We start from the raw sequence: 27908 nt of genomic DNA, 5'->3' as shown, positions 1-27908 counted from the left end.
TCTTTTTTGTGTAAATTGCAAACATTTCTAAAAAAATGTTTTTTTTGCTTTGTCATTATGTGGTATTGTATGTCGATTGATGAGGGTGAAAAAAAATGGTTTAATACATTTTAGAAGGCTTTAACGTAACAAAATGTGGAAAAAGTCCAGGGGTCTGAATACTTTCTGAATGCGCTGTATGTCACAATAGGACACCAGACTATCGCGTCTGCTTAAGTCTGTTGCTTCCAGCGTTGGTTCTTCCTGTCCCATTTAGTCACTAAAACACACTCATCACAGATGAACAGACAAAGCCTACGGTATAGTGACTGAGAGGCACCCTGTGTGTAATGTACTGTCTGTGCCTAGGGGTAGTCTCAGTTGCTTATTTGTTCAGCTGATCTGGATACCACAATTGGACACAAATCTGGTTCTGGTTTATTCACTAACAAACCAACATACGGAGAGAGAGAGAGAGAGAGACAGAGAGATAGAGATACAGAGGGAGAGAGAGAGACAGAAAGAGAGAGAAAGAGAGTTAATGAGAGAGAGAGAGAGAGAGAGAGAGAGAGAGAGAGAGAGAGAGAGAGAGAGAGAGAGAGAGAGAGAGAGAGAGAGAGAGAGAGCTAAGGCTGCCACTCCTAAAGCTAAGGCTGCCACTTCTAAAGCTAAGGCTGCCACTTCTAAAGCTAAGGCTGCCACTCCTAAAGCTAAGGCTGCCACTTCTAAAGCTAAGGCTGCCACTCCTAAAGCTAAGGCTGCCACTCCTAAAGCTAAGGCTGCCACTCCTAAAGCTAAGGCTGCCACTTCTAAAGCTAAGGCTACCACTCCTAAAGCTAAGGCTGCCACTCCTAAAGCTAAGGCTGCCACTCCTAAAGCTAAGGCTGCCACTTCTAAAGCTAAGGCTGCCACTCCTAAAGCTAAGGCTGCCACTCCTAAAGCTAAGGCTGCCACTTCTAAAGCTAAGGCTGCCACTTCTAAAGCTAAGGCTGCCACTCCTAAAGCTAAGGCTGCCACTTCTAAAGCTAAGGCTGCCACTCCTAAAGCTAAGGCTGCCACTCCTAAAGCTAAGGCTGCCACTTCTAAAGCTAAGGCTGCCACTCCTAAAGCTAAGGCTGCCACTCCTAAAGCTAAGGCTGCCACTCCTAAAGCTAAGGCTGCCACTCCTAAAGCTAAGGCTGCCACTCCTAAAGCTAAGGCTGCCACTCCTAAAGCTAAGGCTGCCACTCCTAAAGCTAAGGCTGCCACTCCTAAAGCTAAGGCTGCCACTCCTAAAGCTAAGGCTGCCACTTCTAAAGCTAAGGCTGCCACTCCTAAAGCTAAGGCTGCCACTCCTAAAGCTAAGGCTGCCACTCCTAAAGCTAAGGCTGCCACTCCTAAAGCTAAGGCTGCCACTTCTAAAGCTAAGGCTGCCACTTCTAAAGCTAAGGCTGCCACTCCTAAAGCTAAGGCTGCCACTTTTTAAACCCACTGGCAAAAACAACGATGTGTGTTCATCGGCTGATGTAAAAAAAAAAAAAAAGGCTTTATAAATAAATTTGATTGATTGATTGATTATTCAATGACATCACATCACAACAACTCAAGCTTTAGGTTCTGCTTCAATAACTACCGTGTGTGTGACAAGAGATGATTTCTTCTCCACCCTTTCTGACTGTACTGTGACCAACTAAACTAATACATGAAACTAGAAGGGCCAGATCCTTCACTTGAGATGTGAACATGTACTGTAACGCAAACCCAGTAGTCATTATGGTGACATCCGTGCAAGATTCAATGATAATCAATGTTTTAAACTTTTTACACTTTTAGAGTAAATATGCCAAACACAGAAGGAGAAGTGACACAAAAAAAAGCCTGATCAAATGTGGAACAAGACTGAGACTAATCAACTGTAATAGTAAAGTTGGAATAACTGTACAGATATATATCTCATGTCAGGATCTGGCCCTCCGCAGTGTGTCATGACTGTACAGATACATATTTACACAACCGGTCAAAAGTTTTAGAACACCTACTCATTCCATAATTTTTTTTACTATGTTCTACATTTTAGGATAATAGTGAAGACATCAAATCTATGAACTAACACATATGGAATCCTGTAGTAAGTAAAAAAAAAACTGTTAAACAGATCAAAATATATTTTGTATTTGAGATTCTTTAAATAGCCACCCTTTGCCTTGATGACAGCTTTGCACATCCTTGGCATTCTCTCAACCAGCTTCACCTGGAATGCTTTTCCAACAGTCTTGAAGGAGTTCCCACATATGCTGAGCAATTTTTGACTGATTTTCTTTCACTCTGCGGTCCAACTCAACCCAAACCATCTCAATTAGGTTGAGGTCGGGGGATTGTGGAGGCCAGGTCTGATGCAGCATTCCATCACTCTCCTTCTCGGTAAAATAGCCCTCACAAAGCCTGGAGGTCTGTTGGGTCATTGTCCTGTTGAAAAACAAATTATAGTGCCACTAAGTGCAAACCAGATGAGATGGTGTATCGCTGCAGAATGTTGTGGTAGCCATGCTGGTTAAGTGTTTGAATTCGGAATAACTCACAGACAGTGTCACCAGCAAAGCACCCCCACACCATAACACCACCTCCTCCATGCTTTACGGTGGGAAATACACATGCAGATATCATCCGTTCACCCACACTGCGTCACACAAGGACACGGTGGTTGGAACCCAAAATCTCCAATTTAGAATTCAGTCAAAATGACAAATTTCCACAAGTCTAATGTCTATTGCTCATGTTTCTTGGCTCAAGCAAGTCTCTTGTTCTTATTGGTGTCCATTAATAATGGTGGCTTTGCAGCAATTCTACCATGAAGGCCTGATTCACACAGTCTCCTCTGAACAGTTGATGTTGAGATGTGTCTGTTACTTGAAATCTGTGAAGCATTTATTTGGGCTGCAATTTCTGAGGCTGGTGACTCTAATGAACTTATCCTCTGCAGCAGAGGAAACTCTGGGTCTTCCTTTCCTGTTGCGGTCCTCATGAGAGCCAGTTTCATCATAGAGCTTGATGGCTTTTGCGACTGCACAAAGTTCTTGAAATTCTCCGTGTTGACTGACCTTCATGTCTTAAAGTAATGATGGACTGAGTTTCTCTTTGCTTATTTGAGCTGTTCTTTCCATAATATGGACTTGGTCTTTTACCAAATAGGGCTATCTTCTGTATACCACCACTACCTTGTCACAACACAACTGATCGGCTCAAACGCATTAATAAGGAAATAAATTCCACAAATTAACTTTTAAGAAGGCACAATTGTTAAACGAAATGCATTCCAGGTGACTACATTATGCAGCTGGTTGACAGAATTCCAAGAGTGTGCAAAGCTGTCGTCAAGGCAAAGGGTGGCTACTTTGAAGAGTATTTTTAGGTTATTACATGATTCCATATTTGTTATTTAATAGTTTTGATTTCTTCACTATTATTCTACAATGTAGAAAATAGTAAAAAAAATTAAGAAAAACCCTTGAATGATTAGGTGTTCTAAATCTTTTGCATATTGGATATTCTAATAATCTAGTCCTTATTGTCCTTTTACAATCCTTCTCTTTCCTCTGAAACTAAACACCCTTCCCTCCTTTCCCTTTCCTTCCCCGCTCTCCCTCACACACACAACCTTCCTATAACCCTAACCTTTATTCACCACCCTACTTTTCTCTCCAAAACTCCATGTCCCATCATGCTCCTCTCTAACGCTCAACCTCAAACCTACTCTACCCTCTACAACTCCATGTCCCATCATGCTCCTCTCTAACGCTCAACCTCAAACCTACTCTACCCTCTACAACTGCATGTCCCATCATGCTCCTCTCTAACGCTCAACCTCAAACCTACTCTACCCTCTACAACTCCATGTCCCATCATGCTCCTTTTTTTTTTCAACCCCCAAACCTCCAAAAAAATGTCGTATCCCATCATGCTCCATTCTCCTCCAGATGCCCAGCCTACGGAGGCAGAGACGGCGGTATGGAACCAGGTCAGTGCTGTCCTGGAGGAGGCCCACGGCATCCTGGCTGAACTACAGTCTTATAACGGGGCGGGACAAGAGATACGAGAGGTGAGGGGAGGGGTGTGTGAGGAGGAGGGGGGGGGGGGGGGGTGCTGTAAATGCTGTAACATATAAACCAAACTGCTATAGGATAGCCTGCTATCTTGCTACAAACAAATAACTCTTCAGAAAGGACCATTGGCCACTAATAGACAAATATATATAAATATTAATCAATCACGATTTGTTATTCTAGTCTTGTTCACCGGCTGTGTGAATCTCTCAATTAGGAGAGAACCTACAATTCTCCCATAAACGTGATAGAGAGCCTTCATCAAACATGTCTACTGCTCAAACGTTAGTCCTGGTGTGTGGTGGCTGGTGCCACTGAGCCTCTGGGGTGTTGAGTCAAGTTAAAAGGTTTGCTCAGATGTATGTCTCTCTCACACACACACACACACACACACACACACACACACACACACACACACACACACACACACACACACACACACACACACACACACACACACACACACACACACACACACACACACACACACACACACACACACACACACACACAGCTTTGATCTCTCTCTCTCTCTCTCACATCACAGACATCAAAGCAGCTGAGAGGTCAGACAGGTGGCCAGCAGGAAACTCAGAACACACTACAGTCTTTAGCAGCCTTTTACCAAAACTAGACCGGGAACCAGTGGCTTCAATTCCCACTCCTATATTTAATGATCACTGGGAAGAGAATAGAATGACTGTTTGAGCTTTGATTGCTACAATAGTGTTGAATATCTTCCGGACACTATTTTCTTTCTATCCAAAGATAGATTTACGGACAGCATAGGTTTGGAATTCTACACAGGTAGCTCGTACGAACCCAATCCTGTCAGATCAGTGTTTACCAAAGGAAGGAAGGAAGGAAGGAAGGAAGGAAGGAAGGAAGGAATTTATCTTCTTTCTTTGTCCATTTTAGATTAATATTCTATGTTCTATATCCAACATCTGTTCTTCTCCTCTTCTCCTCCTCCTCTTCTCCTCTTCCTCTCCTCCAGGCCATCCAGAACCCAGGTGATCTGCAGCTACAGGAGAAGGCCTGGAACGCAGTCTGCCCCCTGGTGGCCAAGCTCAAACGCTTCTACGAGTTCTCCCTCCGACTGGGTGGGTGACACACATGCACACACACGCGCAGGCCACGCACACACACACGCACGCAGACATGGCTATGCTTCTGCATTAACACGGCCTGCAGGTACAGAAAGGAGAGGAGAGGAGAAACAACACACAGCTCATCTTACTTCTTTATTTATAACACAAGGAGAGAGTTATCTCAGATGATTTATAACACAAGGAGAGAGTTGTCTCAGATTATTTAAAACACAAGGAGAGAGTTATCTCAGATTATTTATAACACAAGGAGAGGGTTATCTCAGATTATTTATAACACAAGGAGAGGGTTATCTCAGATTATTTATAACACAAGGAGAGAGTTGTCTCAGATTATTTAAAACACAAGGAGAGAGTTATCTCAGATTATTTATAACACAAGGAGAGAGTTATCTCAGATTATTTATAACACAAGGAGGGAGTTGTCTCAGATTATTTAAAAAACAAGGAGAGAGTTAGCTCAGATTATTTATAAAACAAGGAGAGAGTTATCTCAGATTATTTATAACACAAGGAGAGTGTTATCTCAGATTATTTATAACACAAGCAGAGAGTTATCTCAGATTATTTATAACACAAGGAGAGAGTTATCTCAGATTATTTATAACACAAGGAGAGTTATCTCAGATTATTTATAACACAAGGAGAGAGTTATCTCAAATTATTTATAACACAAGGAGAGTTATCTCAGATTATTTATAACACAAGGAGTGCTATCTCAGATTATTTATAACACAAGGAGTGTTATCTCAGATTATTTATAACACAAGGAGAGAGTTATCTCAGATTATTTATAACACAAGGAGAGTTATCTCAGATTATTTATAACACAAGGAGTGTTATCTCAGATTATTTATAACACAAGCAGAGAGTTATCTCAGATTATTTATAACACAAGGAGTGTTATCTCAGATTATTTATAACACAAGGAGAGAGTTATCTCAGATTATTTATAACACAAGGAGAGAGTTATCTCAGATTATTTATAACACAAGGAGAGAGTTATCTCAGATTATTTATAACACAAGGAGAGAGTTATTTCCAATTATTTATGTATGGAGAGTCATGATTATATTAGATATTAGCAGCTTTAATAGCTTCCCTTGCAGACTTTATTTCACACATAAACACACAGCTCTCTCCTCCTCTCAGCCACCTCTGCAGTAGCCTGACCTAGCAGGCAGCAGTTGCTACGGCAACAGCGGAACACGGTCATCGAGAGAGCGATAGATAGAGTGAGAGAGTGAGAGAGAGAGAGAGAGAGAGAGTCACAAAGAATCAGTGCTGTAGTCAACGCCTATGGACAGAGCTCAAATGACACCCTATTCCCCGTAGCGAGAAAGGGCTCTGCTCAAAAGAAGTGCACCACGTGGGGGACTTGGGTGTCATTTGAGACGCAGGATCAAAAGTGAAGTGTCCAGATCGACGTTTTGCTACGTGACAATATGGACGGCACCTTTCACACTGTACACAGACCCTACGCACACTTCTTGAAATACACCCTAAACACTGTGTCTGAAACACTTCCTGGTCCAGAGAGCTGAATCAGGAAAGAGCGCAATACACCCTTTACAGTGATGATGACAGAATATCCCCAGCCCTCTTCAGTCCTCTCAACATACTCCAGTCCTCTCCTTCATTTACTGCAAACCCAGTACTCTACTAATTATAGAACACCTAGAACTGATATCCAGTGCCTCTGTGACAAGGGAGGAAGAAAATGCCATTGCTACCTGTTTAGATCACTGAGAAAAGTCACCCGAATCTGAGATGGGACACAATGTCCATCAATCAATTGATGGTTCTGAATAGTAGATCCTTAACCCACAGAACATTACCTTGAACATGCTCTCTACTCACTCTACATCTATCCTACAGCTCTGGGCTAGCAGCAGCTGGAGGAGGGAGAGTGGAGTTTCTAGCTATGCTATATCTATGCTTCAGTAGCGCAAGAGCTAGTAGCAGCAGGAGGGGGGGTGGAGTGTCTACCTATTCTATATCTTTGCTCCAGTAGTTATGGGCCAGCTGCAGCATGAGGAAGAGTGGTGTGTCTACCTATTGTATATCTATGCTTCAGTAGCTATGGGCCAGCAGCAGCAGGAGGAAGAGTGGTGTTTCTACCTATCCTATATCTATGCTCCAGTAGTTATGGGCCAGCAGCAGCAGGAGGGAGAGTGTAGTTTCTACCTATTCTATATCTATGCTCCAGTAGTTATCGGCCAGCAGCAGCAGGAGGGGGAGTGTAGTTTCTACCTATTCTATATCTATGCTCCAGTAGCTACGGGCCAGCAGCAGCAGGAGGGAGAGTGGAGTTTCTACCTATTCTATACCCATGCTTCAGTAGCTATGGGCCAGCAGCAGCAGGAGGGAGAGTGTAGTTTCTACCTATTCTATATCTATGCTCTAGTAGCTATGGGCCAGCAGCAGCAGGAGGGAGAGTGGAGTTTCTACCTATTCTATATCTATGCTCCAGTAGTTATCGGCCAGCAGCAGCAGGAGGGAGAGTGTAGTTTCTACCTATTCTATATCTATGCTCCAGTAGTTATCGGCCAGCAGCAGCAGGAGGGAGAGTGTAGTTTCTACCTATTCTATATCTATGCTCCAGTAGTTATCGGCCAGCAGCAGCAGGAGGGAGAGTGTAGTTTCTACCTATTCTATATCTATGCTCCAGTAGCTATGGGCCAGCAGCAGCAGGAGGGAGAGTGTAGTTTCTACCTATTCTATATCTATGCTCCAGTAGTTATCGGCCAGCAGCAGCAGGAGGGAGAGTGGAGTTTCTACCTATTCTATATCTATGCTCCAGTAGCTATGGGCCAGCAGCAGCAGGAGGGGGAGTGTAGTTTCTACCTATTCTATATCTATGCTCCAGTAGCTAAGGGCCAGCAGCAGCAGGAGGAAGAGTGTAGTTTCTACCTATTCTATATCTATGCTCCAGTAGCTATGGGCCAGCAGCAGAAGGAGGAAGAGTGGTGTTTCTACCTATTCTATATCTATGCTCCAGTAGCTATGGGCCAGCAGCAGAAGGAGGAAGAGTGGTGTTTCTACCTATTCTATATCTATGCTCCAGTAGCTATGGGCCAGCAGCAGAAGGAGGAAGAGTGGTGTTTCTACCCAGGCCGTCTCAGATTAAACACATCCGTACTGTATTTATAGAAGAGCTGTTGAATAGTTAATGATTCAGAGGGAAGGGATTGGTCCCTACGGGATAGGCTGAGCCATTACCCTGACGGAGCTACATGCATCTATACTGTGGTCTGGGTTCAATAGCATGTGAATGGACACCATAGTAAGCGATATGATAAGGGCAGGGACACAGGAATGCAGACAATACGATCTACGAATCAGACAACTGCATTGTGACTGCATTTAGATATGGCCGTTATGCATTATAAGGTTATAAGGCAGTTATAAGGAGCCACAAGCGCTTATTAATAACGTGTAGCGTGGAGCGTTTAAAAACCCAGATTTGATGGCGGTTGGTAACGTTGTAAACGCATAACGAGAAAGCTGACTGAATACTGATGTTAATGGGTACGCCTCGGCAAATGTGTTAGTTCTGTCCTTGTTCTTGTCCATTGATGTTCTGTGTTATGTCATTCTGTACTATGCTTCATGTGTTTTGTGAAGACTCCAGGAAGAGTAGCTGCTGCTTTTTGCAACAGTTAAAGGAGATCCTAATAAAATACCCCCAAGAAGTAGAGCTCTTTGGGGAGTTAAAGGTAAAACAAAAAACACTCCAAGATATATCGAGTATCACAGTTAATCTCTTTCCAAGATGGCATAGCATTTCAGACGTCATTTTGTCCTCGTATTGTCGTGTCCTGTATATATATATATATTTACACCTTTCTTCGCATATCTTTTATATATTTTATTATCCAAGAACTCAACTACAAAAAGCTTTCCTGCAACCCGCCTCACCAATTACAGAATAAAAAGAAGTATTATTTACCTCAAATCTGAAAATTCACAATTGAAGCTAGCCAGAAGCTAACCAGAAGCTAACCAGAAGCTAGCCAGAAGCTAACCAGAAGCTAGCCAGAAGCTAACCAGAAGCTAGCCAGAAGCTAACCAGAAGCTAGCCAGAAGCTAACCAGAAGCTAACCAGAAGCTAACCAGAAGCTAGCCAGAAGCTAACCAGAAGCTAACCAGAAGCTAACCAGAAGCTAGCCAGAAGCTAACCAGAAGCTAGCCAGAAGCTAACCAGAAGCTAACCAGAAGCTAGCCAGAAGCTAGCCAGAAGCTAACCTGAAACTACCCAGAAGTTAGCCGGTTTACTGGCTAACGTTAGTATTTCAGCTACCCACGTTTTGTGGTCATCAGCTATTCCTTTAGCTCGATAATCTATCGGCACTTTTGTACAACGCGACTCAGACCAGAACGTACCGGACCTATTTTTCTCAATATCCCCGGATTTCAACAGCAAGCTCTGGACATTTACACCTTGATTTCGCAGCTAGCTAGCTGCAAACTGTGTGACTATTGGCTTACGTCGATCCCGGAGCAAACTTAAATTATTATTTTTTTTACTACAAATGCGGAGCCCCACCGGGCCTTCACGACTGACTACCGACGTTATCTGCCCGAGGGAGTTATCCAACTGGCACCTCCGTCGCAACGTTACCTGAACGCTCATCCGGGGCCCGCTAATCGTTAGCTGTCTTATCCGCTGCTATCTGAATAAGTATGTCGGACAATTTTTCTTGGGTCACTATATCTATTTTGCCAATTGGATTGATCCCCTCTACCACACGGAACCCCACTAATCTACCGACGGAGGTGACTAAAAATAGACCTCCATCCTATGCTATCCTGCTACCGATAGCCAGCTACCCGGCCAGCTGTCTGGATCGCCGTGACCCCAACCAACCTCTACTCACTGGACCCTTATGATCACTCGATTAAGCATGCCTCTCCTTAATGTAAATATGCCTTGTCCATTGCTGTTCTGGTTAGTGTTTATTGGCTTTCCATTTTCAGTTTGACTTATATCTTAACCCAAACAATTCAACAAGGCTAGCCCTGCTCACTATACCATATCCAACCTTTCAGTTTCACCACCCACATATGCGATGACATCACCTGGTTTCATTGATGTTTCTAGAGACAATATCTCTCTCATCATCACTCAATACCTAGGTTTACCTCCACTGTATTCACATCCTACCATACCTTTGTCTGTACATTATTCCTTGAAGCTATTTTATCGCCCCCAGAAACTTCCTTTTACTCTCTGTTCTAGACGTTCTAGACGACCAATTCTCATAGCTTTTAGCCGTACCCTTATCCTACTCCTCCTCTGTTCCTCTGGTGATGTAGAGGTGAATCCAGGCCCTGCAGTACCTAGCTCCACTCCTATTCCCCAGGCGCTCTCTTTTGATGACTTCTGTAACCGTAATAGCCTTGGTTTCATGCATGTTAACATTAGAAGCCTCCTCCCTAAGTTTGTTTTGTTCACTGCTTTAGCACACTCTGCCAACCCAGATGTTTTAGCCGTGTCTGAATCCTGGCGTAGGAAGACCACCAAAAATTCGGACATTTTCATCCCTAACTACAAGATTTTCAGACAAGATAGAACGGCCAAAGGGGGCGGTGTTGCAATCTACTGCAAGGATTGCCTGCAGAGTTCTGTTTTACTATCCAGGTCTGTTCCCAAACAATTTGAACTTCTACTTTTAAAAATCCACCTCTCTAAAAACAAGTCTCTCACCGTTGCCGCCTGCTATAGACCACCCTCTGCCCCCAGCTGTGCTCTGGACACCATATGTGAACTGATTGCCCCCCATCTATCTTCAGAGCTCGTGCTGCTAGATGACCTAAATTGGAACATGCTTAACACCCCAGCCATCCTACAATCTAAGCTTGATGCCCTCAATCTCACACAAATTATCAATGAACCTACCAGGTACCACCCCAATTCCGTAAACACGGGTACCCTCATGGATATCATCCTAACCAACTTGCCCTCCAAATACACCTCTGCTGTTTTCAACCAAGATCTCAGCGATCACTGCCTCATTGCTTGCATTCGTAATGGGTCAGCGGTCAAACGACCTCCACTCATCACTTTCAAACGCTCCCTGAAACACTTCAGCGTTTGTGGCCTGCTGTAGGTCATTTTGAAGGGTTGTTGCCCTCCTACGGCCTCCTCCACGTCTCCTGATGTACTGGCCTGTCTCCTGGTGGCGCCTCCATGCTCTGGACACTACGCTGACAGACACAGCAAACCTTTTTGCCACAGCTCGCATTGATGTGCCATCCTGGATGAACTGCACTACCTGAGCCACTTGTGTGGGTTGTAGACTCTGTCTCATGCTACCACTAGAGTGAGAGCCCCGCCAGCATTCAAAAGTGACCAAAACATCAGCCAGGAAGCATAGGAACTGAGAAGTGGTCTGTGGTCACCACCTGCAGAACCACTCCGTTATTGGGGGTGTCTTGCTAATTGCCTATAATTTCCACCTTTTGTCTATTCCATTTGCACAGCATGTGAAATTTATTGTCAATCAGTGTTGCTTCCTAAGTGGACAGTTTGTATTCCCAGAAGTGTGATTGACTTCGAGTTACATTGTGTTGTTTAAGTGTTCCTTTTATTTTTTTGAGCAGTGTATATATATGTACACATATATATATATTTAAACATTATATTTGGATTTTTTGTCACTCTCTATGCGATGCACACTGCACAGATCACCAGAAGAACTACCACAGTGAATTATTGTAATGTTTGTTTATGTGTCAATTAATCCCATAAGGTTACCAAGTGGCGATTTGTCCCAAAAATTAAATGCAATTAATTAATTTGTTCGGTACTAATGTTATGTACATTATTATGTGTCTATGTATTTGTAGAGAATGCCCTGCGTAGCCTGTTGGAGGCGCTGACGAGCCCTCCCTACGCTCCCATGCAGCACCTGGAGAGAGAGCAGGCCCTGGCCAAACAGTTCGCAGAGATACTCCACTTTACACTCAGCTTCGACGAACTAAAGGTGAGGAGGAGGAGAAAGGGAACGAGGAAGTCATCTGGGTTAGCTAAACTCTTGAGTAATTTGGTCCGGTACCATTTATGTATCCATAGTCTGTCCAGGAGAGATGGGGGTGCTTTCCTTTATTTCTTTACATAGTAGGGTTGGGTGGTATCCAGAACATACCGTCATATCGTTTCTGTACCATACCAGACTACATGGAATTACCCAATGTGCATACAAGGGGTGCAATTTACATTTTTTGTGCTTTTTTGGGGAAGAGGGATCTTGATCCAATAGGGGACTGAATGTCTCTGCTGTAACCATGACGCTTGATCTTGACATCTAGCCACTGAGCTAGCCAGTTAGCAAACCAAATGCGTAGCTGGAGCCTTGAGCTGGATATCATTTAATTGATACAGTGCCTTTGGAAAGTATTCAGACCCCTTGACTTTTTCCACATTTTGTTACATTACAGCCATATTCTAAAATTGATTAAACAGTTTTTTTCCCTCATCAATCTACACATGATACCCCATAATGACACAGCAAAAACTGTTTTTTGTGTGTTAAAACCTCTACCGAGTACCTAACCCGGATTCGGGAGCACCCCCCCCCCCCCCCCCCCCCCAACCCCCCCCCCCCCCCACACTGATTAGCATCGCTAGCATAGCGTCACAATTAAATAGTAGCATCTAAATATCATTAAATCACAAGTCCAAGACACCCAATGAAAGACACAGATCTTGTGAATAAAGCCACCATTTCAGATTTTTAAAATGTTTTACAGGGAAGACACAATATGTAAATCTATTAGCTAAACACGTTAGCAAAAGACACAATTTTTTTACTCCAACAGTTTTTTCCTGCGTCAGTAGCTATCACTAATTCGACTAAATGAAAATATATATAGCCACTAACCAACAAACAAATTCATAAGATGACAGTCTGATAACATATTTATGGTATAGCATAGTTTTTTTTTTTTAAATGTGCATTTTTCAGGTATAAATCACAGTTCTACATTGCAGCTGCAATCTGATATAGTGCTGATGCAGCCAGAACAATTACAGAGACCAACTTCATATAACTAATTACTTGTCTTAAAACATTTCAGAAAAAATACACAGCGTACAGATATTGAAAGCCCAACATCTGGTGAATCCAAACAATATTTCAGATTTATTAAATGTTTTATAGCGAAAACAAAATGTAGCGCTAAATTAGCATAGCCACGCCAGCCAGAACCAGCTGGGCGCGCCCGACCAGTTCACATGCACGACAGATATATGAAATAACATCGTAAATTGGGTCTTACTATTGCTGATCTTTCATCAGAATGTTGATAAAGGTGTCCTTAGTCCTGATGAGTCGTTCAATCCATTCACAATGGCAACTTTCCCTCTTCATTTAGCGTAGGTACTGGTCGACTAGCACGGTTCTGTCCAAAGTTAAAAAACTCACAGAACGGAACACGGCAAAACTCCCGAAAAAACTCAAATAATCTGATTAAACTATATTGAAAAAACATACATTAAGATGATATGGTCACATGTATCAAACAAACTTCGAGACGGAGATAGTTTTCATCCGTAACGGCAGCATAACAAAAGACAATTGCACCTCTAAAACGCGCGTTTCAGAAAACCGGAAGTTGTCGGTCACGCTAAAGAAATAGGTCTTATTTCACGTCAGTACAAGATAAACAAAAAATTTCTCCTCTGACGTCTTCCTGACACCCAGAGGAAGACGAATGAAGTGTGTTTCGGGTCATAGGTGGCGTGACCATATATAGGCAGAGCGTTGAAGCGAGCATACACATCTTGCAATCTTATTCTTGCTCAGGGAAAGTGCTGTCAAATGACTTGTGTTTCACTCAGAGACAAAATTGAAACGGTTTTAGAAACCATAGCTTGTTTTCTATCCAATGGTATGTGGTTATATGCATATAGTAACAGCAATAATTGAATAAGAGGCAGTTTAATCTGTAGAGGAAATTATGCTAATGCGAAAACAGCACCCCCTGTATTCTCAAGAAGTTAATAACAAAAATAAAAATACACTGATTTACGTAAGTATTCAGACCCTTTACTTAGTACTCTGTTGAAGCACCTTTGGCTGCGATTATAGCCTTGAGTCTTCTTGGGCATGACGCTACAAGCTTGATACACCTGTATTTGGAGAGTTTCTCACATTCTTCTCTGCAGATCCTCTCAAGCTCTGTCAAGTTGGATGGGGAGCATTGCTGCACAGAAATGTTCAGGTTTCTACAGAGTTGTTCGATCGGGTTCAAGTCCAGACTCTGGCTGGGTCACACAAGGAGACTTGTCCCGAAGCCACTCCTGTGTTGTCTTGGCTGTGTGCTTAGGGTCATTGTCCTGTTGGAAGGTGAACCTTCGCCCCAGTCTGAGGTTCTGAGCGCTCTGGAGTAGGTTCTCATCAAAGATCTCTCTATACTTTGTTCCGTTCATCTTTGCCTCGATTCTGATTGTCTCCCAGTGCTGCAGAGATGGTTGTCCTTCTGAAAGGGTCTCCCATCTCCACAGAGGAACTCTAGAGCTCTGTCAGAGTGACCATCGGGTTCTTGGTCACCTCCATGACCAAGGCCCTTCTCCCCCGTTTGCTCAGTTTGGCCGGGCGGCCAGCTTTAGGAAGAATCTTGGTGGTTCCAAACTTCTTCCATTCAATAATGATGGAGGCCACTCTTCTTGGGGACCTTCAATGCTGCAGAAATGTTTTGGTACCCTTCCCCCAGATCTGTGCCTCGACACAATCCTGTCTCTGAGCTCTACAGACAAATCCTTTGACCTCATAGCTTGGTTTCTGCTCTGACATGCACTGTCAACTGTAGGGACCTTATATAGACAGGTGTGTTCCTTTCCAAATCACGTCCAATCAATTGAATTTACCAATTGTAGTTACTGTATAAGCGGTGGAGTAGCGCACACTGATTTACGCCCCCCCCCCCCATCAAACGCCCCCCCCCCCCATCAAAGGGTTTTCACTGCACTGATTATAGCTACTGTTTTACTAGACCCCCCCCCCCCCTCTCTCTCTCTCTAGATGACAAACCCAGCCATTCAGAATGACTTCAGCTACTACAGGAGGACCATCAGTAGAAACAGGCTGAACAACCAGCAGGTAAGAGCATCAGTAGAAACAGGCTGAACAACCAGCAGGTAAGACCATCAGTAGAAACAGGCTGAGATACCAGCAGGTAAAACCATCAGTAGAAACAGGCTGACCACCAGCAGGTAAGACCATCAGTAGAAACAGGCTGACCACCAGCAGGTAAGACCATCAGTAGAAACAGTCTGAGCAACCAGCAGGTAAGACCATCAGTAGAAACAGGTTGAACAACCAGCAGGTAAGACCATCAGTAGAAACAGGTTGAGCAACCAGCAGGTAAGACCATCAGTAGAAACAGGCTGAACAACCAGCAGGTAAGACCATCAGTAGAAACAGTCTGAGCAACCAGCAGGTAAGACCATCAGTAGAAACAGGCTGTGCAACCAGCAGGTAAGACCATCAGTAGAAACAGGCTTCAACAACCAGCAGGTAAGACCATAAGTAGAAACAGGCTGAGCAACCAGCAGGTAAGACCATCAGTAGAAACAGGCTGAACAATCAGCAGGTAAGACCATCAGTAGAAACAGGCTGAACAACCAGCAGGTAAGACCATCAGTAGAAACAGGTTGAGCAACCAGCAGGTAAGACCATCAGTAGAAACAGGCTGACCACCAGCAGGTAAGACCATGTCGGCCTGAGCTACGTTGGTTCCGTAACCTGGATCGCTTGGCTAAACTGTCAGACAGTTGCTATGGTAACAGTGTTCACTTCCAACTGTTAACAAAAAAAAGTCACCGGTCAACACATTGTAAGGTTTTTTCTCTCTGTGTAGATGTTGATTGAATTGAACTAACACTCACACTTGATTATTTTTTCGCCTTTGCTAACCTTGCTGACTTTTCTGATAGCTGCTTTATTGAGAACATGTTTTACTCACTATGACTGTGATACGTGGTTGTGTCACCTAGCTAACTTAAGATGAATGTAAGTAGCTCTGGACAAGAGCGTCTGATAAATGACAAAAATGTAAATGTGGAATGTAATTGCAGGCAGGAAAAGCATCTAACGATGTCATGTTAGATTACTTGCAGATACACAACAATTAAAGGGGAATCCTGTGCCAGATATGTAAACGTGGTCGTGTTCCAACCATCTCTCTCTGTTGCAGTTGGAGGCAGAGAACGAGGTGAACAACGAGATGGCCAATCGGATGTCTCTGTTCTACGCCGAGGCCACACCCATGCTGAAGACCCTGAGTAATGCCACCACCAAGTTTGTGTCAGAGGTCAGTCAGAGGTCATGTCTCCTGACCCCTACTTCGAGTCCCTTCCTCCTTCCCTCCCCTCCCTCTAGCTCTTATTGTTACCTCGCGCCAGCTCCTGCCCGCTAAATTAAGACCCTACCTCAAGCCTCTAATAGCTACCACCCCAAGTTACCCTATTCTAACGTCACCACACCCCAAGTTACCCTATACAAGACTCACCACACCCCAAGTTACCCTATTCTAACCTCCCCACACCCCAAGTTACCCTCTACTAACCTCACCACACCCCAAGTTACCCTATTCTAACCTCACCACACCCCATGTTACCCTATTCTAACCTTGCCACACCCCAAGTTACCCTATTCTAGCCTTACCACACCCCGAGTACCCTATTCTAGCCTTACCACACCCCAAGTTACCCTCTACTAACCTCACCACACCCCAAGTTACCCTATTCTTGCCTCACCACACCCCAAGTTACCCTATTCTAGCCTCACCACACCCCAAGTTACCCTCTACTAACCTCACCACACCCCAAGTTACCCTATTCTAGCCTCACTACACCCCAAGTCAGCAGGGGCAGCAGATAGCCAAGTGGTTAAATTAAGTCACCCTATACTAGCTTTTGTCACACAACACAATGGCACAGATGTCTCAAGTTTTCAGGGAGCGTGCAGTTGGCATGCTGTCTGCAGCAATGTCGACCAGAGCTATTGCCAGAGAATTGAATGTTAAATTCTCTACAATAAGCTGGCTCCAATGTTGTTTTATAGAATTTAGCAGTACGTCCAACCGGCCTCACAACCACAGACCACTTGAATGGCGTAGCTTTTCACACTCTTGACGACATTCTGAGGCCCATTGTCTTGCCATTCATCCGCCGCCATCACCTTTCAGCATGATAACGCACGGCCCCATGTTGCAAGGATCTGTACACTGAAAATGTCCCAGTTTTTCCATGGCCTGCATACTCACCAGACATGTCAGCCATTGAGCATGTTTGGGATGCTCTGGATCGATGTGTACTACCAGTGTGTTCCAGTTTCCTGTTAACATCCAGCAACTTCGTACAGCCATTGAAGAGGAGTGGCACAACAGTCCACAGGCCTCAATCTTCCTGATCAACTCTATGCGAAGGAGATGTGTTGCGGTGCATGAGGTGAATGGTGGTCACACCAGATACTGACTGGTTATTTTATCCACGCCCCTACTTAAAAAAAAAAAAAGTATATGTGACCAAATCAAGTCAAATTAAATGTTATTGTTCACATACACATGGTTAGTAGATGTTATTGCGAGTGTAGTGAAATGCTTGTGCTTCTAGTTCCGACAATGCAGCAGTTGTCACAGAGCCTGGAGTGGTGGGTGCGTAGTCAAACGCAGAGAGCAGAGGACACTGGGGAACGATACGAACGCCCAAAACAGCAGGCGAAATAATCACAAAAAATGTCCAACACAACACAGGGCACAAACGGACAGGAACACAAACACGCACAACCTCACTAACAGAAAACAAGCACAAAGAGAGGCGACCTAACAGGCTTAAATAGTCCTGAATCAAAAACAAAATAAGAGACAGGTGCAACCAATAAGACAAAACAAACAGAAAAGGAAAAGAGGATCGGTGGCAGCTAGTAGACCGGCGACCACGACCGTCGAGCGCCGCCCAAACAGGAAGAGGAGCCACCTTCGGTGGGAGTCGTGACAGCAGTATCTAACATGTAATCTAACAATTCCACAACAACTACCTAACACACACAAATCTAAGTAAAGGAATGGACTCAGAATATATCCATATAAATATATATATGGATGAGCAAGATGCAATAGATGGTATAAAATACAGTACAGAAGAGATGAGTAATGCACGATATGTAAACATTATTAAAATGGCATTATTAAAGTGACTAGTGTTCCATTTATTAAAGTGGTCAATTATTTCCAGTCTCTATGTAGGCAGCAGCCTCTCTGTGTTAGTGATGGCTGTTTAATAGGGGTGGCCTGTAGCCTAGTGGTTAGAGCGTTGGTCCAGTAACTGAACAGTTAGTGGATCGAATCCCTGAGCTGACAAGGTAAAGATCTGTTGTTCTGCCCCTGAACAAGGCAGTTTAACCCTCTCTTCCCCGGTAGGCCATCATTGTAAATAATAATTTGTTCTTAATTTATTAGGGATAGCTCCCGTTTTTTCAATAACAATGTGATTTTAAATTAGAATGAAATAACAGTTGGACTGATCCTACAGAGTTCTTAGACTCAACAACCCTGAAGCAATTATCAATAGACAAAAAATAAACACAAAGAAATGTATATCAGACACTGGTAGCTTACAGATTGTACCCTTTTTTTACATTGTCAGGCCTAAAATGGCCCAAATCTAATTGCCTGTAGCTCAGGCCCTGAAGCAAGGATATGCATATTCTTGGTACCATTTGAAAGGAAACACTTTGAAGTTTGTGGAAATGTGAATTGAATTTGGTAGAATATAACATAAATAGATCTGGTGGAAGATAATATATTAATTAAAAGATAATAAAAAAAATTATACCACCATCTTTGAAATGCAACAGAAAGGCCCCAAATCAAGCCATCACTCTGGTTGTAATTCGGATGGTGTCCAGAAGATGGCAGCAGTGTAGGCGCAAAGTTTCAGACGGATAACTCGAAGTATGAGCAAACTACATTACTTTTAGTTTGAAGTCACCCATGTAGATTTAGGCAAAATGTGAAGACATTCACATTCACATTACATTTTCTTCAAGAATATCGTCAAATCTGTATACTTGGACTATTAGTAGCCATATTATTAGTTCACCATTTGCAAAACACTCAGTTTTCATAACTTCATAAGTCTCCATATTCTTATAATTTTTGCCCAAAAGGACAAGGCTTGCTGTCGCACAAGGTTAACAGTGACACTTTGGATGATAAATCAGAGCAAGATTTCAGAATGTAAGTACACATTTCACCTTCAGAGGTGAATTTATCAAACCTATCTCGGTGAAAAAAGTGTTTTGTGGTTAGGAGCTCTCCTCGAACAATAGCATGGATTTTTCCCTGCAGTAGTAGCTACAGTAAATTGGACGGTGCAGTTATATGAAGAATAATTTCAACTTTCAGCCGATATAAGACACTTATATTTGCCAACATTTGTTGTTTCTCTAAAATCTGCGATCGTGACACAAGGTGCTGCATGATTTACAACTGTCCCATTAACGGGACGCCTATCTCTAAGTTAAAAAAAAAACAGTCTGATGTCCTTGAGATAGAAGTTGTTCCTCAGCCTCTCGGTCCCAGCCTTGATGCACCTGTACTGACCTCACCTTCTGGATGGTGGCTTGGTCGGTTGTTGTCCTTGATGATCTATTTGGACCTTCCTGTGATATCGGGTGCTGTAGGTGTTCTGGAGTTGCCCCCGGTGATACGTTGTGCAGACCGCACCACCCTCTGGAGATTCACATTTCTATATCCCAGTCATGTGACAGCCAGAGATTAGAGCCTGTCTTCCTCCAGGGGCCAGTGCTGGTATTTACTCTGTCTCAACCCAGGGGCCAGTGCTGGTATTTACTCTGTATCCCCCCAAGGACCAGTGCTGGTATTTACTCTGTCTCAACCCAGAGGCCAGTGCTGGTATTTACTCTGTCTTCCCCAGGGGCCAGTGCTGGTATTTAGTCTGTCTTCCCCCAGGGGCCAGTGCTGGTATTTAGTCTGTCTTCCCCAGGGGCCAGTGCTGGTATTTAGTCTGTCTTCCCCCAGGGGCCAGTGCTGGTATTTAGTCTGTCTCCCCCCAGGGGCCAGTGCTGGTATTTAGTCTGTCTTCCCCAGGGGCCAGTGCTGGTATTTAGTCTGTCTTCCCCAGGGGCCAGTGCTGGTATTTAGTCTGTCTCCCCCCAGGGGCCAGTGCTGGTATTTACTCTGTCTCAACCCAGGGGCCAGTGCTGGTATTTACTCTGTCTCCCCCCAGGGGCCAGTGCTGGTATTTACTCTGTCTCAACCCAGGGACCAGTGCTGGTATTTACTCTGTCTACCCCTACTCTCTGTCTCCCCCCAGGGGCAAGTGCTGGTATTTACTCTGTCTCAACCCAGGGGCCAGTTCTGGTATTTACTCTGTCTTCCTCCAGGGGCCAGTGCTGGTATTTACTCTGTATCCCCCCAGGGGCCAGTGCTGGTATTTACTCTGTCTCAACCCAGGTGCCAGTGCTGGTATTTAGTCTGTCTCCTCCTACTCTCTGTCTCAACCCAGGGACCAGTGCTGGTATTTACTCTGTCTCCCCCTACTCTCTGTTTCCCCCTGCGTCCTCTGTTACAGAATAAGACCTTACCCATTGAAGACACCACAGACTGCCTGAGCACCATGGCCTGTGTGTGTCGCGTCATGCTGGAGACACCGTGAGTAGTTCTCTTTCTCTAGTCCTGTCTTTCTCTAGTCCTGTCTTTCTCTAGTCCTGTCTTTCTCTAGTCCTGTCTTTTTCAATCCCTCTCCTTCTTTTGCTCCATCTCTCACTTTCTTACTATCTCTCGCTCTCGTTCCATCTCACTACATTTTTCCCTCATCTCTCCCATCTTTGTCTCTCTTTCCCTCTAATCCCATAGTCTTCTTCAGAAGGTCACAGACCATAGCCCTGTGTAATGAGTCTTTAGAAAACAGCAGGCTGTTATACTTCAGGGTTTTAAATACACAAATCAGAAGTTATGCTATGACCTTAAGTCCAAGCCTACGCTGATTGGTTTGTTCCCCACATAGTCTCATTTTCTTTTAGATTCCCATTGAGTATGTACATACCCAGCGTGCGACAGAGCCGCAGGAGTTGTGACCCCCCCCACACTCTCTCTCTCTCTCTCTCTCTCTCTCTCTCTCTCTCTCTCTCTCTCTCTCTCTCTCTCTCTCTCTCTCTCTCTCTCTAATCAATTGAATGAGCACTATTGGCATGATAATCATGATTATCATAAAAGTCATTATCCAAAAAAACACAGTGCCTTAAAGCTGACTGAAGCAATAACTATTCCTGTCTCCTTCACCAACCCTCTTTCTCTCCTCCCACCTCCCTCCCTCCCCTACCTCCCTCCCTCCCTCTCTCCACTACCTCCACCCCCTCCCTCCCCCACCTCCCTCCCTCCCTCCCTCCTCTCTCCATAGTGAGTACCGTTGTAGGTTCACCAACACAGACACCGTGTTGTTCTGTATGAGGGTGATGGTGGGAGTGATCATCCTGTACGACCATGTCCACCCTGTAGGAGCCTTCGCCAAGACATCCAAAATAGACGTAAGACACACACACACACACACACACACACACACACACACAATGTCACGATCGTGTGGGGGAGAGACGGACCAAAACACAGCATGTGGAAAATAAGCCATCTTCTTTTATTATTGAAGAAGGCAAAACGAAACAAAACACTTACAAACTAACAAAACAACAAACGACCGTGAAGCTATAAACGTAGTGCACACACACAGGCTACAAACGTTCACCATAGACATAGACAATTACCCACAACAAACTAAAGCCTATGGCTACCTTAAATATGGCTCCCAATCAGAGACAACAGAAACCAGCTGTCTCTAATTGGGAACCCATTCAGGCAACCATAGACTTTCCTAGACAACTACACACAACATAGACACAGCTAGACAACTATACTAAACATAAACCCAACTACTCTAAATAAACCCCCTAAACCTTACAACCACCCTAGACACTACAAAACCCACATAAATTACCCATGTCACACCCTGACCTAACTAAAATAATAAAGAAAACAAAGAATACTAAGGCCAGAACGTGACATAACCCCCCCCCTTAAGGTGCGAACTCCGGGCGCACCAGCACACAGTCTAGGGGAGGGTCTGGGTGGGCTTCCTTCCGCGGTGGCGGCTCCGGCACTGGTCGTGGTCCCCACCCCACCACAGTCACTACCCGCCTCCTTAGCTTCCTCCAAATGGCCACCCTCCACATTAACCCCACTGGATTAAGGGGCAGCACCGGACTAAGGGGCAGCAGCGGACTAAGGGGCAGCACCGGACTAAGGGGCAGCACCGGACTAAGGGGCAGCACCAGGATAAGGGGAAGCACCAGGATAAGGGGAAGCACCAGGATAAGGGGCAGCACCAGGATAAGGGGCAGCTCCGGACTGAGTGACGGATCCTGGCTGGCTGGCGGATCCTGGCTGGCTGGCTCTGGTGGATCCTGGCTGGCTGGCGGATCCTGGCTGGCTGGCTCTGGCGGATCCTGGCTGGATGACGGCTCTGGCGGATCCTGGCTGGATGACGGCTCTGGCGGATCCTGGCTGGACGGCTCATGGCTGGCTGACGGATCTGGCTGCTCATGGCTAGCTGACGGATCTGGCTGCTCATGGCTGGCTGACGGATCTGGCTGCTCATGGCTGGCTGACTGATCTGGCTGCTCATGGCTGGCTGACGGATCTGGCTGCTCATGGCTGGCTGACGGATCTGGCTGCTCATGGCTGGCTGACGGATCTGGCTGCTCATGGCTGGCTGACGGTTCTGGCTGCACATGGCTGGCTGGCGGCTCTGGCAGATCCTGTCTGGTTGGCGGCTCTGGCAGATCCTGTCTGGTTGGCGGCTCTGGCAGATCCTGACTCTGGCCGGCTGAGGCGCACTGTAGGCCTGGTGCGTGGTGCCGGAACTGGTGTTACCGGGCTGGGGACACGCATCTCAGGACTAGTGCGGGGAGAAGGAACAGGGCATACTGGACCCTGGGGACGCACATTAGGCCTAGTGCGTGGTGCCGGAACTGGCGGTACCGGGCTGGGGACACGCATCTCAGGGCTAGTGCGGGGAGCAGCAACAGGACGCACAGGACTCTGGGGACACACAGGAGGCTTGGTGCGTGGTTTAGGCACTGGTGGTAAAGGGCTGGAGACACGCACCATAGGGCTAGTGCGTGGAGGAGGCACTGGTTGTACTGGGCTGGGGACTGTCACAGGAGAGTTAGTATGTGGGGCTAATACAGGAGGTGCAGGACTAGGGAGGCGTACAGGAGGCCTGGTTTGTGGGACTGTCATTCCCAGACGGTTAGCACGCACATTAGGACGAGAATGGAGAGCTGACTCAGGTAACATCACATCCCGCACACGCTCTGTCGGGTGGATCTTGTGCCTCACGCACCAACACAGCAGCTCCCTCATTTCACTCTCTTCCAACCTCCCCAATAAATCCTTAACAGTCACTGTATCATCCCCATTGCTCACCTCCAATATCAGCCCGACTGGCTCAGGTTCCCTCTTAGAGTCCTCACGGGTAGCACGGGAAGTTGACGCAGATCTCCCATCTGGACTCGCCACACTCCCCATGAGCCCCTCCCCAAGAAATTTTTGGGTATTACTCACAGGTTTCCAGCCTTGCTTCCGTGCTGCCTCCTCATATCGCCTCCTCTCGGCTTTCGCTGCCTCCAGCTCTTCACGAGGGAGGCGATATTCTCCCGGTTGTGCCCAAGGCCCCTTACCATCCAGTATCTCCTCCCATGTCCATGAATCCTGTGTAGGTGGGTCCTGTTGCCGCTTTACATGCCGCTTGGTCCTGCATTGGTGGGTAATTCTGTCACGATCGTGTGGGGGAGAGACGGACCAAAACGCAGCATGTGGAAAATAAGCCATCTTATCTCATCAATATAAACCCAACTACTCTAATAAACCCCCTAAACCTTACAACCACCCTAGACACTACAAAACCCACATAAATTACCCATGTCACACCCTGAAATAACTAAAATAATAAAGAAAACTAAGAATACTAAGGCCAGGGCGTGACACACAATCACTACACACACAAACACCACACATACACACACACACATAACTACACCACACAAACAAAACAAATGCACAAACATCACACACAAACAATACAACCACACAACTGTTTTTACACTTATACCGCTGCCCTTATCTGACCCCACTTGACTTGATGTCCTCCTGTAGGGGACAGAGAATGATGACCTTTCTCTAAAACGTTCTCTGTCTGTCTGTCTGTCTGTCTGTCTGTCTGTCTGTCTGTCTGTCTGTCTGTCTGTCTGTCTGTCTGTCTACAGATGAAGGGTTGCATCAAGGTGCTGAAAGAGCAGCCTTCCAACAGCGTGGAGGGACTGCTGAACGCACTGAGGTGAGGAGACATCGAGAGAGATAAAACAAAAAGATAATTACTTGACACATCGGAAAGAATTCACAAAAGAACTGAGCAAACTAGAATGCTATTTGGTCCCTAAACAGAGAGTACACAGTGGCAGAATACCTGGCCATTGTGACTAACCCAATAATAAGGAAAGCTTTGACTATGTACAGACTCAGTGAGCATAGCCTTGCTATTGAGAAAGGCCGCCGTAGGCAGACATGGGTCTCAAGAGAAGACAAGCTATGTGCACACTCCACAAAATGAGGTGGAAACTGAGCTGCACTTCCTAACCTCCTGCCAAATGTATGACCATATTAGAGACACATATTTCCCTCAGATTAGACAGATCCACTAAGAATTTGAAAACAAACCAATTGGGTGAAATACCACAGTGTTCCATCACAGCAGCAAGATTTGTAACCTGTTGCCACAAGAACAGGTCAACCAGTGAAGAACAAACACCATTGTAAATACAACCCATATTCATGTTTTTTAATTTAACTTTTTTGTACTTTAACTATTTGTACATAATAAGACATTTGAAATGTCTTTATTATTGTGGAACTTCTGTGAGTGTAATGTTCACTGTTCATTTTTATTGTTTATTTCACTTGTGTTTATTATCAACTTCACTTGCTTTGGCAACGTTAACATATGTTTCCCATGCCAATAAAGCCCCTTAAAATGAAATATAATTGAATTGAGAGACATGGAGAGTTAGAGAGAGCGAGAGAAAGAGAGAGAGGGGAGACATCAACAGAGATGGTGTGTGTACAGATACTCATCTCATGTCCTCTTATCCTTCTCACCATCATTTCCTCTCCTCTCTTCTTCTCTCCCCTCCTCCTCATCTCCTCCCTCTCCAGGTATACGACCCGACATCTAAACGACGACACCACCTCCAAACAAATCAGGGCTCTTCTTCAATGAGAGATGGAAGAGAGGCGAGAGTGAAGGAGAGAGCGAGAGAGAGAGAGAAAGAGAAGCAGAGAGAGAGAGAGAGAGAGAGAGAGCGAGAGAGAGAGAGAGAGAGAGAGAGAGAGAGAGAGAGAGAGAGAGAGAGAGAGAGAGAGAGAGAGAGAGAGAGAGAGAGAGAGAGAGAGAGAGAGAGAGAGAGAGAGAGAGAGAGAGAGAGAGAGAGAGAGAGAGAGTACACACGGAGGGAGGAGAAGAAACAACGAGGGAGAACAAACTGTGGTGGCTGAATCCTGTTTGTTTATGAAAAGCGAAATGATCAGGTCTGATAAAAAAATGAACTGATGAAAAGAAGAAGTTTATGTATTGTTCATCATTCTGTCTCTCATTTTGTAAAAAAAAGAAAATGAAGGAAAATAATCTATAGAGATATATATTAAAGAGAAGAAAAACTTAACAAGTGTTACCAGATTTCTAATAAGTAAGACTAAAGACGAAGAACAACAAGGGAAGAGCTATATTAAAAAAATATACGGTCAGGAAATAAAACTGAAGCAAAAAAAACGTACATAAACAAAAAGGTTCATATTACGTACAACAACGTTAGTCTGAAGAATATTTTTTCACGTAGAATAATAACAGCGCTGTCTGTCAGTCTCCACCTAGTCGCTGGAAAGGTTTAAACCGGGCTCCATTACAAACTGTACAGAATAGACTGGGATTAACAAAACGGCCTGATTCCAAACCAATGGCTTCTTCTTTTCCAAAAGTCCTTGTTGACTCCCCCTTGATCTAAAATGACTTGGCGTTGGAAGCATTATGGTGGAAACACTTCATAACATACCAGAAGGCTAATGGGAGCTTTAACCGTATTGCTGATACCAATCCAAACAATTTGTCAGATTGTCAATAAGGTCCTAAGGTTCGGGGAGAGGTATTGGTTTGGGACCGGGCCCCTGAGTACATTATGCTCAGTCACTGCATTGAGGGTCCATCCCAATAGTTTGAAAGGGCTTCCTATTCTCCTCGTCTCCACTCTTTGTCTCCTCTTCTCCATTTACACTGAACTGAAAACACAGGCGTTAAGTAAGTATTGCAGATGAAGAAAAGGGGACGAGGACACAAGGAGGGGAAGCTATTTTACTGTATTCACATGCACCCAGACACTGCTCATCACACACCCACTCCGACCCCAACCCCCCACCCTCACCCCACCTACTTGCATCGTAACCACAGGAACTGTGGGAGATTTTGGCACTAGTACGTGATGTTATGCCGTAAATGGAGTATGTGAAGATTTTTTGGTGATTCAGCCCTCTCTTTATGGTGCTAAAACCTTTAACTATCTACATAAAACCTCACACAACGTTTCATACACCTAGTGCCAAAGCTACCGCATCATCAGCAGGTGAGGATTGGGTTAAAGGAGATACTGACGGCTAGCCTTGTAACACCGCTTGGTATCTATCTTTAGGGGGTTAAAGGAGATACCGACGGCTAGCCTTGTAACACCGCTTGGTATCTATCTTTAGGGGGTTAAGGAGATACTGACTGACTGCTAGCCTTGTAACACCGCTTGGTATCTATCTTTAGGGGGTTAAGGAGATACCGACGGCTAGCCTTGTAACACTGCTTGGTATCTATCTTTAGGGGGTTAAGGAGATACTGACGGCTAGCCTTGTAACACCGCTTGGTATCTATCTTTAGGGGGTTAAGGAGATACCGACGGCTAGCCTTGTAACACCGCTTGGTATCTATCTTTAGGGGTTTAAGGAGATACCGACGGCTAACCTTGTAACACCGCTTGGTATCTATCTTTAGGGGGTTAAGGAGATACTGACTGAATGCTAGCCTTGTAACACCGCTTGGTATCTATCTTTAGGGGGTTAAGGAGATACTGACTGAATGCTAGCCTTGTAACACTGCTTGTTGTTTATCTTTAGAGGGTTAAGGAGATACTGACTGAATGTTAGCCTTGTAACACTGCTTGGTATCTATCTTTAGGGGGTTAAGGAGATACTGACTGAATGCTAGCCTTGTAACACTGCTTGGTGTTTATCTTTAGGGGGTTAAGGAGATACTGACTGAATGCTAGCCTTGTAACACTGCTTGGTATCTATCTTTAGGGGGTTAAGGAGATACTGACTGAATGCTAGCCTTATAACACCGCTTGGTGTTTATCTTTAGTGGGTCCAAAAGGCTCCAGGACATCACAGTCTACTGCTCCAATCCCTACATAGCCAACCAGCCATCAGTAAACCATATTCTGTACATTGTGAAATCTTGGATGTGCCACCTTGGATGTTTTTGGGGGAATACTCTATTGAAACATAAAGAGAAGGGCAGAGACTTTCAGGGAGGGACAATAAGACCTTATCATAACAAGAGGATATA

At 44.8% G+C, this 27908-nt stretch overlaps 1 protein-coding gene across 4 annotated transcripts in view; it reads left to right on the top strand.

Annotated features, from left to right (window-relative positions):
- Positions 1 to 25921, top strand: part of LOC129830675 (CYFIP-related Rac1 interactor A-like) — a 100514-nt gene extending 74593 nt beyond the window's left edge. For all 4 annotated transcript variants that reach the window (XM_055893274.1, XM_055893278.1, XM_055893277.1 and 1 more), the window contains 9 exons: positions 3933 to 4054; positions 5056 to 5161; positions 12020 to 12156; positions 15196 to 15273; positions 16370 to 16486; positions 20772 to 20851; positions 21600 to 21726; positions 24520 to 24590; positions 25466 to 25921. In XM_055893274.1, coding sequence (XP_055749249.1) covers positions 3933 to 4054; positions 5056 to 5161; positions 12020 to 12156; positions 15196 to 15273; positions 16370 to 16486; positions 20772 to 20851; positions 21600 to 21726; positions 24520 to 24590; positions 25466 to 25529 — 902 coding nt within the window. In that variant the 3' untranslated portion in view covers positions 25530 to 25921. The remainder of the gene's footprint in view (positions 1 to 3932; positions 4055 to 5055; positions 5162 to 12019; positions 12157 to 15195; positions 15274 to 16369; positions 16487 to 20771; positions 20852 to 21599; positions 21727 to 24519; positions 24591 to 25465) is intronic.
- Positions 25922 to 27908: the final 1987 nt, after the last annotated feature.

This window comes from Salvelinus fontinalis, chromosome 32, assembly GCF_029448725.1.
Source record: "Salvelinus fontinalis isolate EN_2023a chromosome 32, ASM2944872v1, whole genome shotgun sequence".
Lineage (NCBI taxonomy): Eukaryota > Metazoa > Chordata > Actinopteri > Salmoniformes > Salmonidae > Salvelinus > Salvelinus fontinalis.
This window is presented reverse-complemented; position numbering and strand designations above follow the sequence as displayed.